A 13,750-nucleotide genomic window follows, 5' to 3' on the forward strand; every position below is an offset into this window, starting at 1 on the left:
CCCTAAAGGTGAATAATGGCAAACCACTAGGGTTGCCAGCTCTGGACTGGGAAATACCTGGAGATTTGGGGGGTGGAGCCTGTGGAGGGCAGAGTTGGGGAGGGGAGAGACTTCCGTGGGGTCTAATGCCATAGAGTCCACATTCCAAAGCAGCCATTTTCTCTAGGTAAATTAATCTCTACTGCCTGGAGATCAGTTGTACTCAATGTTCCCTCTAAGCTGAGTTAGTGTGAGCTAGCTCACAGTTTTTTAGCCTCTGGCTCACACATTTTTGTCTCGGCTCAGGCAGGAGGGCTCCAGAGCAAACTAATTTATGCAGTAGCCAAATCACTTGCTCACAACTTTAATGCCAGTCGCTCACAAAGTAGAACTTTTGCTCACAAGACTCCACAGCTTAGAGGGAGCATTGCTTGTACTCCCAGGAGATCTCCATCCACCACCTGGAGGTTGGCAACCCTACAAACCACCTCCTCTTGTCTCTTGCCTCAAAAGCCCTACAGGATGCCAATTTTTTGATGGCAAAGAATAGGAGAATAGGAATATCCAACATTTTTCCGTGTCAATTGTTCCCATTTCAATTAGGAAATATTTGGGATATTCCAAATAACAGGGCATTATTTATGTCTCCCGATCCCATTTTTAGTATATGTGCTGCCAAAGCAAGCACCTGAACTTTAAAAAAAACTTAGATTGCATCCCCAGAGCAGCATGGCAAATGCATTTCACTGCGGTCCTCCAGAAATTTATTTCAGTCTAAGCCCATTGATATCAATGGGCTGCGACTGGATGCCCTATTCACAAATCACAGTGAACGCATGTACAATCCATCTCCAATGTACCCTTGATTTTTTAAAAAAATATGTTCATTGAGTCATTCTTGGGTTACTTAGGGTTGACAGCCTCCAGGCGGGGGCCAGAGAGCTCCCAGAATTGCAACTTATCTCCAGTTTCCTCTGGAGAAAATGGTTGCTTTGGAGGATGGGTTGTATGGCATTTTTGTGGTTGTTGTTGAGTCGCACAGTCGAGTCCAACTCTTCGCGACCCCATGGACCGCATCACACCCGGCCCTCCTGTCCTCCGGGGTTTGCTCAGCTTCATGTTCGTTGCATCGGTAACACTGTCTAACCATCTCGTCCTTTGCCGTCCCCTTCTTCTTTGACTTTCAATCTCTCCCAGCATCAGGGTCTTCTCCAGTGAGTGCTCCCTTCTCAACTGGTGGCCAACGTATTCGAGCTTCAGCTTCTTGGCATCAGGTAAAGGTAAAGGCTTCCCTTGCTTGAAAGCCAGTCGAATCCGACTCTAGGGATGCGGTGCTCATCTCCGTTTCCAAGCCAAAGAGCCTGCGCTGTCCGAAAACGTTTCCGTGGTCATGTGGCATTACACCCCAATAAAACCCGTCCTGTCTCCAAACCCTGCCCTCTCCAGGCCTCTCCCCCCCAATCACCAGGAATTTCTCAACCCAGAGCTGGCAACCCTGTTCCATTCAGTACATTTCCAGCTGAACACGCCAGTCAAGCGGCACACTTATCCAGGCACTGCCCTCCCCGTTTCATTTGCAAAGTAAACTCATGTTGACTCTTTCTTAGAAACAGATACAAGATCCATCCAGGATGTACGTGTTGACCCATAACACAAGGATATGGCCTGGAGTAGCTCCGCTTTGGACTGGTTGTGTCCGCATAGCTGGTGGCCTGCAGCATCAGCTAGGTGGCGATAGGATATGTCCCAAAGGACACCTCTTCCCATATTGTCCAGCCATCCGGTTAAGATCTTATTTTGTATTCTTACTTCGTGTCCCAACCTGCAGAAGTGAGGTGTGCAGGGTTGCCAACCCCGAGGGGGGGCGCGTTTTCCCCTGCTTTCCAGACCCCCAACCCGCCCCCGGCAAGCTGGTCGGTGGGGGAGCCCCGCCATGAAGAGCCCAGTGTTTGGGTAGAAACTCAATGGTGACCACAGAGGTTTTTTTTACTCAAATGCTAGAGTGTCCCCTGCATGACGTGCCCGGTGCGATGACATCACTTCAGCAACGGGTTGGCGACTGGCAAAAAGCTGGCGATCAGAAGTGGCAGTTGTTCAGACATGCGTAATTGTGGTTGCTGTGAGGAGTGCACTTGTGCCAGTTACATGAGAATATATGTTGGTGATGTCATTCATTATGGGCACAGGAACTCGCCCCCCCTTCCCAGTAGTCTCCTAACTGCTTGGGGGTTCTTTTTGTTGTTTTCCCCTTTTAACCTATGGACTTTTAGCATTTACACAACTCCTGGGGACCTGAGAATTAAGTCCGTCAGTGAATATATGTAAGAACTGTGCTGGACCAGACCAATGGTCTATTTAGACCTTTTCCCCACTGTGGCCAACCATATATCACCAGAAGGCCTATGAGCAGACCATGGAGGCTTAATCACGCCCTGTTGTTGCCCCCGTCACCAACTGCTATTTAGAGGTTCATTGCCTCTGAAAATGGAGGCTCCATTTTACCATCATTGGGCTCTTTGACCCCAAACCCACTTTATTTACTACATTTATACATTGCTTTTAAAAAAAATTCTAGCTGTCAAAGCTGTTTTACAACATCTGATATAATAATACAATTAAAACCTGCCCAGATCCTCAAGGTCAGCAGTTTTGATCTTGAGATTAACTGAAAAGTTACATTACAGCATTAATAACTTGGAAACAAAAACACAGTCTCGGTAAAGAACACATTTTCTGTTTTTATTGGTGCCTTGCAGGGCAAATAATACTGAAAAAGGGCAATGAAAAAAACCAAACAAACGAGAACCCAAAAAATTCTCCCCAAACCAGGATTCTGGTAACCCACATCTTAATTTTTTTAAGAGTACATCAACTCCTATTTTTTATTATTATTATTTATTGTGGCGTGAATGGTAACATAAAACCAAAACATGAAAATATACAACTTATATTACACTATGTGTTATGAACAAAATATAAATCTATAACTCTATGTTATATTTACATAATTATTTTCTTTTTATTAAATTTCAAGTGAGATGGTAGGTTGCACGCATACTTTGTTTTAAGCTCCAAGCATTTGATTGTCTCTCTCTTGTTTTCTGCATTTTTTTCCTTTTCCACTTATAAAATAATAATAATAATAATAATAATAAAAAAGCTGGGAACCAATAAGGGCTCTAGAACCAACTGAGCTATATAAGTACATTCACCCCGATCCAAGAAGCGCTGTAGACGAGTAAAGGCAGGTTCACTTATGGATCTCCTCTACTGCCAGTGCAAAAGGATACCAAGGCTTTGCTCCTGTACCAAACGTTCATGGCCTAACACATGATCGGTGCTCTCTGTAATGCTTAAATCAGTCAAAGGGGTGCCCAACACTGATCAGAGTCTCTTTTGCCCACCCACTGCTCACTACTTAATCAGTGATCATTACTATCTGTTGTCAAAACATTATCTGGCTTGCAGAAGAAGGGAAGCACTCTGACAACCTTCTCTGCTCTTTGTGGGTCAAGGTAATCTTCTCCAAAGGAACATAGGTTTAGGTTTGCAGTCACAGGAGAAGAATTATACGAGTGTGTTTTCTAAACAGAGCTGTGGGGCCACCAACTCCCATTGGGTCTACCGATTGCCCGGATCAGGGGGTTTGTGGAAAACCCTGGCTTTCCCACAATGACATATATGGAACTTACAGTGCTTGGGGGATTGGTCCCCTGTATCAGCAATCTGTTTGAAAAAATAGAAAGGGGGGGGGGTTTGAAAGATGGGCGGAGTAGAGCGAGCAACCAATCCGCTGGAGGGGTAGGGGAAGAGAAAGAAAAAGGCGGTCTGGAAAATTAAGTCAATAAAATAAATATACACATATAAGTGAAACTGCACACACAAACACAGGGACACACAGACGTGCTACTCTAAGGGCAGGAGTCCCCATTATATTGGATACTGACGAAGAGTACAGACTCAGGTTAGCGGAAGCATGAATATCCCGGAAGGTCTCTAGGGGAGTGGCGAAGAGCATGCCTCTCCACCTTCCCAGTCGTCTACTTTAACATTACCTCCAGGTCACAGTATAGCGACTGTTCCTTCATCAAATTACTGAGAGACCACATCATGCTTGCCAGAGTAAGCCCTTCACCGTTGCTTAGTGTGAACAGCAACGACAACCAAAAGCTGATTCCCACAACATGTAGAAAGTGACCTGTCCTAACTATTCCCAGCGTACTCCGTGGCATTGTGTGAAGTGGCTGGTTGTGGATTTGTCCAGCAGCAATCTCTGGGATCTTAGGGGTAGGGGGAAAAGTCCCTACACAATTGGGAATTGCTTCTAGCCCTACATGTGTGTTGACAAATCAGCCGATTCACCCAATACATCTCTCTGTGCTCAAGGTCATGATTGCAAGAAGGGACCCAGAAGCGCAGGTGAATATGACATATGGGAATGCATGGAAGAAAGGGAGCTAATTCTAATTCTGCAATGTCCACGCAAAATTTACAGTAGAGTCCTAAACAGAGTTAGCATCCTCTAAGCATATTGACTTCAACAGATTTAGAAGGGTGCAACTCTGTTAAGGATTGCACTGTTAAGCTCACATTAGAAGGATCTTTTTTTTTGCTGGAGGAGTGGAGAATCCATGTGACTCCAAACTGAACTGACTCAATCCAGAAGGAGACACCAAACTTTTCACCCCAGATCCTATTGTCGAGTCGCCATTTATTCTAGTAGGATAATTTCCCCCCTAAGGGAAGCTGACATTTTGCTCGGAGTAATTATTTCTAACATCCGATGTCAGAGACTTCTTCGGGGACAATAAATATTCATCTTATTTGGATTACATTGCCTTAAAATAGGAGAAAAGCTTTGAAAATGGGTCATAAGACGGTTAAGGACAATTCCTTTTTGTTAAGAAATAATTAATTGAAGGAAAGTCTTCCACCAGAACTCGATCTCTGAAACACTGTCACCGAAAAACTAATTTCAGCCTACCATTCATTCATTCTGAAGAGGATTTGGTTACTCAATTAATTAAATACTGTAATAATAATAATTAGGGTCCCTTTTGGGATTAATACAGCAGAACAGTTAAATAAAGATGTTAAAAGCATTTAGCAATCCCATTTTGCCAAATTAAAGCATGAACAAATTGCCTGGGGAGAGGGGGGCACGAGAAAACATACTTTATGATGTTCAATTAGTAACTCTTTTTCTTTCTTTCTTACCCTGCAACAAGTTCATATAATCTCACTGAGAAGAATGAGACTGCATTTCAAATCAAGGGACTCAGTCCAGGTTAGTTCATGACTAAGTCCATCTGCAAGCAATGGGAACTATTAGTTGCAATGATCCTGCTCGGGGGATCCATATTTACTCAGAAATAAAGTCCCATTGAATCCAGCTGAATGTTCTCCTGAGTAATTTTCATTACTTGGAGTTGGCTTGTCATGTTGGTCTGTAGTAGAAGAGCAAGATTTGAGTCTGGTAGCACCTAAAATACCCCCCAAAAATCTAGGTTGTAAGCTTTTGAGACTCCCTGGAACTCTTGTTGGTCTTCTAAGGTGCTACTTGACTCGAATCCGGCTCTCCCAAGTAAGTGTTTATAGAACTGCAAAGAGCCCAGCCCTTCGGTCCCAACAAAGCAGGCACTTCAACATGAGCTTAACAGAAATCAACATGCTGAGTGGTGGCTCGATTGTGCCAGGGATGACTTGTATTGACATTGGAGCTAACTATTGGACAAAATTTGCTGAGCCAGAAGAAAACTCTCTCCACTTGCTGAGTTTATTGCTGTCTGATACAGTTCCACAGGGACCCTTCTCCATGAAAAACCTGAAGGTGGAAATGTTTGTAGAAATCTCCCCTTCATGGCTGTAAATATGGAGGATCCACTACTTGATACGCAATGGTGGGATTTGGTAGAATTTAAGGTGATCTTTGGAAATAAGGGAAGACTGAACATGTGGGATTGATGGCAGCTCTATTTCTCATAGCTAGTGTGGTTCATTTTTCCCCTCACTGCCTAATATGAATAATGGCGAACAGACTAGGGTTGCCAGGCCAAGCCTGGCACTTAGTGGGAGAGTTGGAGGGCATGGAGGGAGGGGGAGACATGTGACATCACCGATGTCACTTCCAAGTACAATCAACAATGGGTTGCTCTAGGAATCACCAGAAACTTTATGCTTTTACCGTAAAGTTTCCAGGGATTCCCAGAGCTACCCATTGAGAGCTACTGGGAATTGCTGGAAACTTGGGTAAAACTATAAAGTTTCTGGCAATTCCTAGAGCCACCAATTGTTATATCTGAATTATACCTTGAAGTGATGTACTGGCACAAAAGCTGGTGGTGGAGCAGCGGTGGGCAACGGCAACCATCAGCAGAAGACCTTTGGCCATAGCAGAAGGCCTTGCAACCTTAGAACAAACCCATCTCTGAAACACCATCCCATCCACTCTCTCTAAGAACGGGGATCAGCTCTCTTACATTGAGTAAAAAAATGTGGTCCTCATATACACAAGAATTTCCAAGAGCTTTTGACTCGATCCAGGAAACACTTGCAAGCGTTTGAAGTCTGTCTCAATGCAAGTGTGACTACAGGCCACAAGTCTATGGTGCTTTTGTAAGTGCTTGCCTCAAAGGTACCCCTCTAGAGTAAGCATCCTCATGTAAAGTAAGTGTGTACAATGCGCTCCAACCATGCCAACCTTGGTGGAACTCAACCTGGAGCTAAAACAAAGTATCCATGTTGTCCAAAGTCAAATAATTTATCCAGACCGTCTTTAGAAGATGGTGGAAATTAAGCGCCCAGCAGATGTGAGGTTAAACCCACAAGAGTAAGAAATATTTTGTTCACAAAGACAGGGAACAATCGGATTTTTTTTTCTTTTAGAAAAAGAGAGCAAAATGTTCAGTTTTCACATTGTGTATTTATATATCTATATATATATTTATATCTGTCTGTTTTCTTTTTAACCAGAGTGCTTTGAATGGCTCTAGAGTTTCATTAAATAACCCAAACTGAGTGAGGAGAGAAAAGTCTATTAAGATAGAACAAAACACTCCCAGTAATTCACTCCATTATAACAAATGTCCAAAACTTCACAGGGCAGTGCCCCAAAATTAATATTAAAAAGGATAAAAAAAAGAACAGGCAATGGACACATTGCATTTTGTTTTCCTATGTATCTATCAAAAAGAAGGAAGGACGCATTTTTAAATACCTGAAGGGCTGGACTGTCATTCGTCAAAACTGCCAAATCAGAAGTAATAAAAAAAATGTAGAGAAAAAGATCAGGAAATAAATTATGCATAATTTACTATCTGGGAAAAGCTGACCATTATTATTCTCGTCGTTAATTATTATAAGTACCATTACAACACTAGAATGAAGAGGCAGTTCGACTTGGGGGGGATACAGGCATCAAATACAAACCAATACAAAAATGAGACATCTGTGACATTGCTACTCTGAACATGGACCCGGAGCAAGGGGGGGAAATTGTTGAAGCTGAAGTTAAAATTGTAAGGAAAAAGAGGGCAATGTGAGCTTCTAATACATCACATATCCTGATCCCAATTGTCCACTGAAATGTTCTCAAAACTCCTCTGGGACATTGGCGTGGTACTTGCTTTGCCATAGGTCTGCAGAAGGAAACTCATGTTTGAAGGAGCATTTTGCCTTGCACAGGGAGAGCGTAACTCTTCAAAAGGGTTAATACAGATAGGGGGATGGGCAATCATTTCTGAAACGAGTTTTCGCTTTGTTGCGAGTCCTCCAAGATCTTTCGCTCACCTAACCGAATTCTGAAATTTTCACGGAAACGTTCTGCATCTTTCTCGATGCCTCAAGCTATGCAGATGCTGCCACGGTGTAATGCTTTGGGAAAGCACAACAGGTGTGTTATCCATCACCAAGGTTTCCCAAGGTAGCGGGAATGATTTCTGACAACAATACTATCGTCTTGGAAATCAGAATTGACACAACAGAGCAAGGCTTTTCAAAGTAGATGAGCTTTGAATCCTGATATTCTCCAGTACTGAGACTGCTTGTGTCTCTGGGGCTAGCTGTCATCTACAGGGAATCCAGAATTCTACATAAGGTAACCCAAATCCTGCCAATTGCATTAATGATGCCAAGTAAGAACATTCCTGTAGTTTCCCTTTCTTTGTATCATTTTCCTGCATGCATTTTACTGACCAGCCTGCATCTTCTGGTCATAGGCAGACAGCCCCACCTCCAGACGGATGCAGTGGCACCTTACAGACTAACAAAATTTATTCCCGCAGATGCTTTTGTGAACCGGCGCTCACCTTATCAAATAGGTGACGTGTACATCTGATCTGACATTGATGTATACTCCAAACCATCTGATGAAGTCAACTGTAATGCACGGATGCCGACACTGGAATAAATTTTGTCTGTCTTTAAGGTGCCACCAGACTCCTGTTTTATCCCACTGCATAAGACTTTTAATCTGATAGTCCAGGATTCAAGTCCCTGTTTGGGCAAAAGCTGCTTTGCCCTGACCTGAATGGCTCAAGCTAGCCCGATCTCAGAAAATCCAGGGTAACTGCGCAGAGCCAGGTAATTGCAAATCAACTCCCCCCCAAGCTCTTGTCTTGAAAACCCCATGATGGGTCACCATAAATCATCTGTGACTTGATGGAACTTTCTACCGCCACAGACTAATGTGACTACCCATCTGGAATGACCATCTCCGGACCACTGAACATAATATGTGGTGATCTCTCTAAGTTCCTATGCTTGTGCTGGGCGTTACCCATGCAATGACTTGTCTATCTCTGCAACTGAGAGGACTCAAAGCGGGGTTTTTAATAAGGGAAAGCTGGGGTCCTCGAGATGCTGAACTGCGCACCTGACGCCATGTTCTGCACCTTAGTGGAATCAAAAAGCAGCCTATGTCTATGCGACCGGCCTGCCATCTTAGACACTGCAAATGGGATTAATACCAGCACTCGGAACAACAGAACAAAGCTCTTCCAATACATTAGCATGCCCCACTTTTCCTCCAATCCATTTTTTTTCCGGTTAGGAGGACCACCAGGCTGTAATCCAGCAGCCACTTATTCTGAAAAACTCACAATCAAATCTACAGGGCTGTTCCACAATCTGCCGTGGACTGCCATGTGGCAGCCTGAACTAATAACTCCTTTATGCCAAAATGTTTTGATTTAAGCTGACATCAACCCACTGGTTCCAGTGAGTCTAGCTAACACACCGGTCTTAAAATATACACTGTGGCAATAAACCCCATTCATCGCAAACGCATTTTATCTCTGTATCATGAAAGGGACTCTACGGTTGCATGGATCCAGTGTGCGCATGCGCACGCACGCACACTGCACGTCGGCAGAGCTGGGCTCCATCCCATCCATTTCCATGTGGGAGAATATTCTAATGGAACAATATGGTTCCTCTGATACTTTAGAGAATGCACTGCACAGTTCCGGGTGCCCCAGGAGACCTTGGTTGGGCTGTGCCTCCCCTATGGTGCTGGGGTATACAAGCAGCTTAAATACAAACATTTTAACAAAAACGGACTTCGAATCAGCTTCGCCAAGGACCTGGTACTTTTTTGCTGGTGGAATCGGCGCACAATGCCAAAAGAACATCCCCGTGACGATAGCTGGCTGACACTACATTTCGCAATGTTGGGCTGGCACAGCAACTTGGATGTCTTGATCAAAGGCTCAGTTCAGATGTAAAGGCCCCCGGTAACATGCATTACATGGTGGGGCACAGGATCTCAGAAGTGTGCATCCTGAGCACCGGAATGAATGACATTTTTGGGTGAAATGGTCTCATCTTGCCCAATCTGTGTGATCCTTCCATTTCTACTGGGAGAGGAAGGATCATCGTGAGCCAATGAGCGAATTATGAGCGAATTACACATACCCTTGTGCACATGATCTGCTCATGGCACACGACATGCCATTTGCATGCAGCCAGGTGGGTGGACACCTGAGATCCTGGCTCGCTCAGCTCCCATGGGGATGTTACTGGGGCCCTGAATGTCTGAACTGAATCTAAATGTTTTGATGCTTACTTGGGCAACGGGTCTTTAGCCTTTCCTTAAGATAAAAGCTGCAGATCCTTCTTGCAGCCAGAATCTATTCCTGTACCCTTAAAAATCCCATGAGGCATGGCCAACTTTGATTTGTCTACTCGTAGTAGGAGGTTAACGCTTTCTGTTCCTCAGTGCTGTACGTAACATGCAAAATCCAGAAAATCTACTCCAACAAGTAACTGCTTGAAGAGTAAATTAAGGGTGTCATACCGACTCGGTGACTTAAAGAATACGGGATTCTTATCCAATATTATACTTCCCCCCCTTTCCAATCATCTGATATCTAATTCTTGTTAGTACCGTAAACACACACTCATGTGCGCATGCACACACACACACACACACACACCCAAGATTATAAAACACTTTTGTACTAAATTTCTTCTCTCTCTCTCTTTGTCACCTGAGAACAGCACCTACAGTTTCCTTTAAAGTAAAAAAAAAAGATTAATAATAATCTCACCAGCTGCTGGTAGTCAGGTTCTTCAAGGGATTGTCTAAGACAACGTCACTGCCCTAGCGTAAGACTGAAGATGAAACAAACGAAGGAAAGACAGCCGACCAGGGGGATGCGCAAACACATATGAAATGGAAGTAGTTCAGCACATTAGTACAAATTTGGCACTTGCTCAAAGACTACATCTGGTATGCAATTGGTGAAAAGAGGCTGTATTTAAGAAAGAAGGGTGTGTGTGGGAGGGGGGGGACCAAACTTTATGTCCAGTTGAGGCCCGTGTGGCGGTTCATGCTATGGTTCTTGCTCTTCACCATGGGTGAGAGGGACCATAAGTCTTGTTGTTTTTGCCCACTGGCAAGTAATAAAGTTTTTAAAATTTATTTTGTTCGATTTATATCCCGCCCTTCCTGCAAGCGGGCTCAGGGTGGATAACATCAGCAAAAAAATATCCAGACGTTTTAAAACAATTGTATAAACAATAATAGTCGAAACAGTTAAAAGAGAATCAATCTAATGGGCAATGGTTTCTACGTCCCGCAGCACTACACTGACAGCAAAGAGAGGGCCCGCCAGCCGAAGTGCCATAACAAGTCAGTCATGTGGGCAGGTTTCAAGGGGCGATTTTCAGCAGGGGAGGCCAAAATAATTAGGAATCCGCCGCCTCAGCCAAAGGCCTTGCGGAATAGCTCTGCTTTACAGCCCCTGCGAGACTGCAGTAAGTCTCGCAGGGCCATGATCTTAAGCGGGAGCATATTCTACCAGGTCGGGGCCAGAGCAGAAAAAGCCCTGGTTGAGCCTAAGTGGACATCCCTTGGGCCAGGGACAATTAGCAAATGTTGGTCTGCAGAGCACAAGGTTCTCCAGGGCACATACGGTTTGAGGCTAATAGGGAAGGGAGGGGTGGGTGTCGACCCAAGTGATGACCTCTTGGGGGAGAGCCCACAGCTCACTGGCACAGCCCATGCCTTGCACACAGAATGTTCGAGGCACAAGAACAGCTGTGCCAGAACCATGTCTTGCCCAAGGTCATCCAGCAGCTGCAAGTGGAGGAGAGGGGAATCAAACCCGGTTCTCTCAGATTAGAGTCCGCACACTTAACCACTACACCAAACTGGCTCTCTGCCAGAGGACCCCAGGGAGCTGCCGCTTATGTGAGCAGGCCGGGGCTAGGAGGACCGATCTTTTGGTTTGGCATAAGGCGGCATCCTATGTTAACAATGCGTGGGCCACAACGCTGTAAAACTGAGCAGAGGTTTATTGTGGTCTGCCCCCCACCACGGGATTGCGCCAGCATGGGCCGTGACGTGGCTCTGTGCCAGAGTTACGGCTCTCACAGACTTGGATCTCTTCCTAGGCATGGAGCAGTACCGAAAGCGAAAGAGAACGCCACATGGGCCAAAACTGATTCTGCCCCCCACGCCCCCCCCAGATGCACGTGGGCCTTGAATCCTAACTTGGGACAGAAGGAGAAAGAAAAAGAAAGGAAGGGGAAAGACCGGAGGGGGAAGTCTAAGGAACTTTTATCATCTCTTGTTTTTTCCCTGTCAGGTGCATTACCCCCTTCCCACCCCCACCCACCCCCAAAATCTTTTTTTTCCTTTAAACTGTAGCACAAAACAACAGAACACATTCACAAGCCACTTGTTGGCACTGTGTACCTGAGTGAGAATTTTCTAGAACATTGTAGAACAAACAGCCATAAAGTTTATTTGAAAAAAATAATAATAATAAAAGATTGAACGGGTAAGACTTCAGTGCCTGGGTATAGCAGCTGAATTACTGGCATTATGTTACCCATAGCTTATTTCGTCCTCTTTTTTTGTTTTGTCATTGTCGTCTTTCTTATCACGGTTTCTTCCTCTGAGCCGTCGTCTCTCTTATTTTAAAAATTTCGGTTCGTTTTTTTTAAAAAGTTTTCGATGCGGGCCAATGTCTGTTCATCAGCTGATGTCCCCCGAACTAGTTAAGACTAAAAGTTTTAAGTAACAGTCAGTGTACGAGGATTGAAGTTCGTGTGCTTGGCCACTGGGTGAGAAAACAGCTGGGGCTTTCCACTGAAGTCCTGCAAGGTCAACTCTGAGGATCCGGACCCCTTATCAGTTGGCTTGCCCCACGATGTGGTTTTCACTGTCACTGCCGTAGTCCACATCGGGGTCGTCCTCCTCTTCGTCATACTCATCGTACATTTCGCCGTTGATGTCGTCGGTCTGCATCTCCTCTTTGACGTGGGATGGCTCCTCGCTCTTGATGCCGTAAGTGCTCTGGATGACGGGCATCCCTGGCTCCGGGCTGCTCGACACACTCGAGTGCTCTGAGGGCAGATGCGGCGAGGGCATTCCTGCCATGGCGATGGCTCCTGGGTAGACGACGCCGGCTGTCGCGATAGGAATCTGTGCTTGCTGTCTGTTGGTGGGAAAGGCAAGCAACACAGGAATGAGTTAGCCGGGAGGGAGGGTATGGGTCCTCTTGATGCCAACTAGGGATGTTCATTCAGTTCGGACAAACCGAATCCACCCCTGAAAATGGCCCATTAGGGCCCCTTTTGGGAATTGCAGGCCAATTCAAATTCTCTGATCTGAATCGGCTTGCTACTGAATTGCCGCCAAAATTCGGTGGCAATTCGGCCCCATTATATCTTATGGGCCATTGAAGTCAATGGTGAAAACATTGGGTATATTCTGGGGGCTGGAGGGGAGGGGGTTTGAGGGAAAGGCTCCAAACATGCAGGGTAGCTGCTGGAGCCTCTCCCCAAGATACCCACCAAGTTTCAAGAACATTGGACCAGGGGGTCCAATTCTACGGGCCCCAAACAGGTTGTCCCCATCCCCTCCATTGTTTTCTATGGTGGGGAAAATGGTTACTTTTTCCCCACGGTGCTGTTAGTGGCTCTGGGGGGGGAGGGGCTTTGAGGGAGAGGCTCCAAACTTTCAGGGTAGCTTCGGGAGCCTCTCCCCACATAAATCCCCATGTCCCAAAGCAATTGGACAAGTGGGCTCAATTCTATGGGCACCCAAACCGGTTACCCCCATTACCTCCATTGTTTCCAATGGGGAAACCCAGCCAGCAGCACTTAAGGCAGGCAAGCAGGCAGCACCCAGAAGTCAGGCTCTCCCAGAGAATCTCAGGGAAAGTGAACTGTCTTGGGAGGTGCTTGTTTGCCATGAGAACACGTGGCCCACTCCAGAACAAGTGGCACTGTGGCAGTGCAAGCATGCCACAGTGCCACACAG

At 45.4% G+C, this 13,750-nt stretch overlaps 1 protein-coding gene across 1 annotated transcript in view; it reads right to left on the reverse strand.

The window, feature by feature from the left end:
• Window positions 1-12,361: 12,361 nt before the first annotated feature.
• Window positions 12,362-13,750, reverse strand: part of SOX5 (SRY-box 5) — a 587,891-nt gene continuing 586,502 nt past the window's right edge. The window contains exon 15 of the mRNA XM_015412682.1: window positions 12,362-12,923. Coding sequence (XP_015268168.1) covers window positions 12,617-12,923 — 307 coding nt within the window. The 3' untranslated portion in view covers window positions 12,362-12,616. The remainder of the gene's footprint in view (window positions 12,924-13,750) is intronic.

This window comes from Gekko japonicus, unplaced genomic scaffold, assembly GCF_001447785.1.
Source record: "Gekko japonicus isolate JY-2015 unplaced genomic scaffold, Gekko_japonicus_V1.1 scaffold482, whole genome shotgun sequence".
Taxonomy (NCBI): Eukaryota; Metazoa; Chordata; class Lepidosauria; order Squamata; family Gekkonidae; genus Gekko; species Gekko japonicus.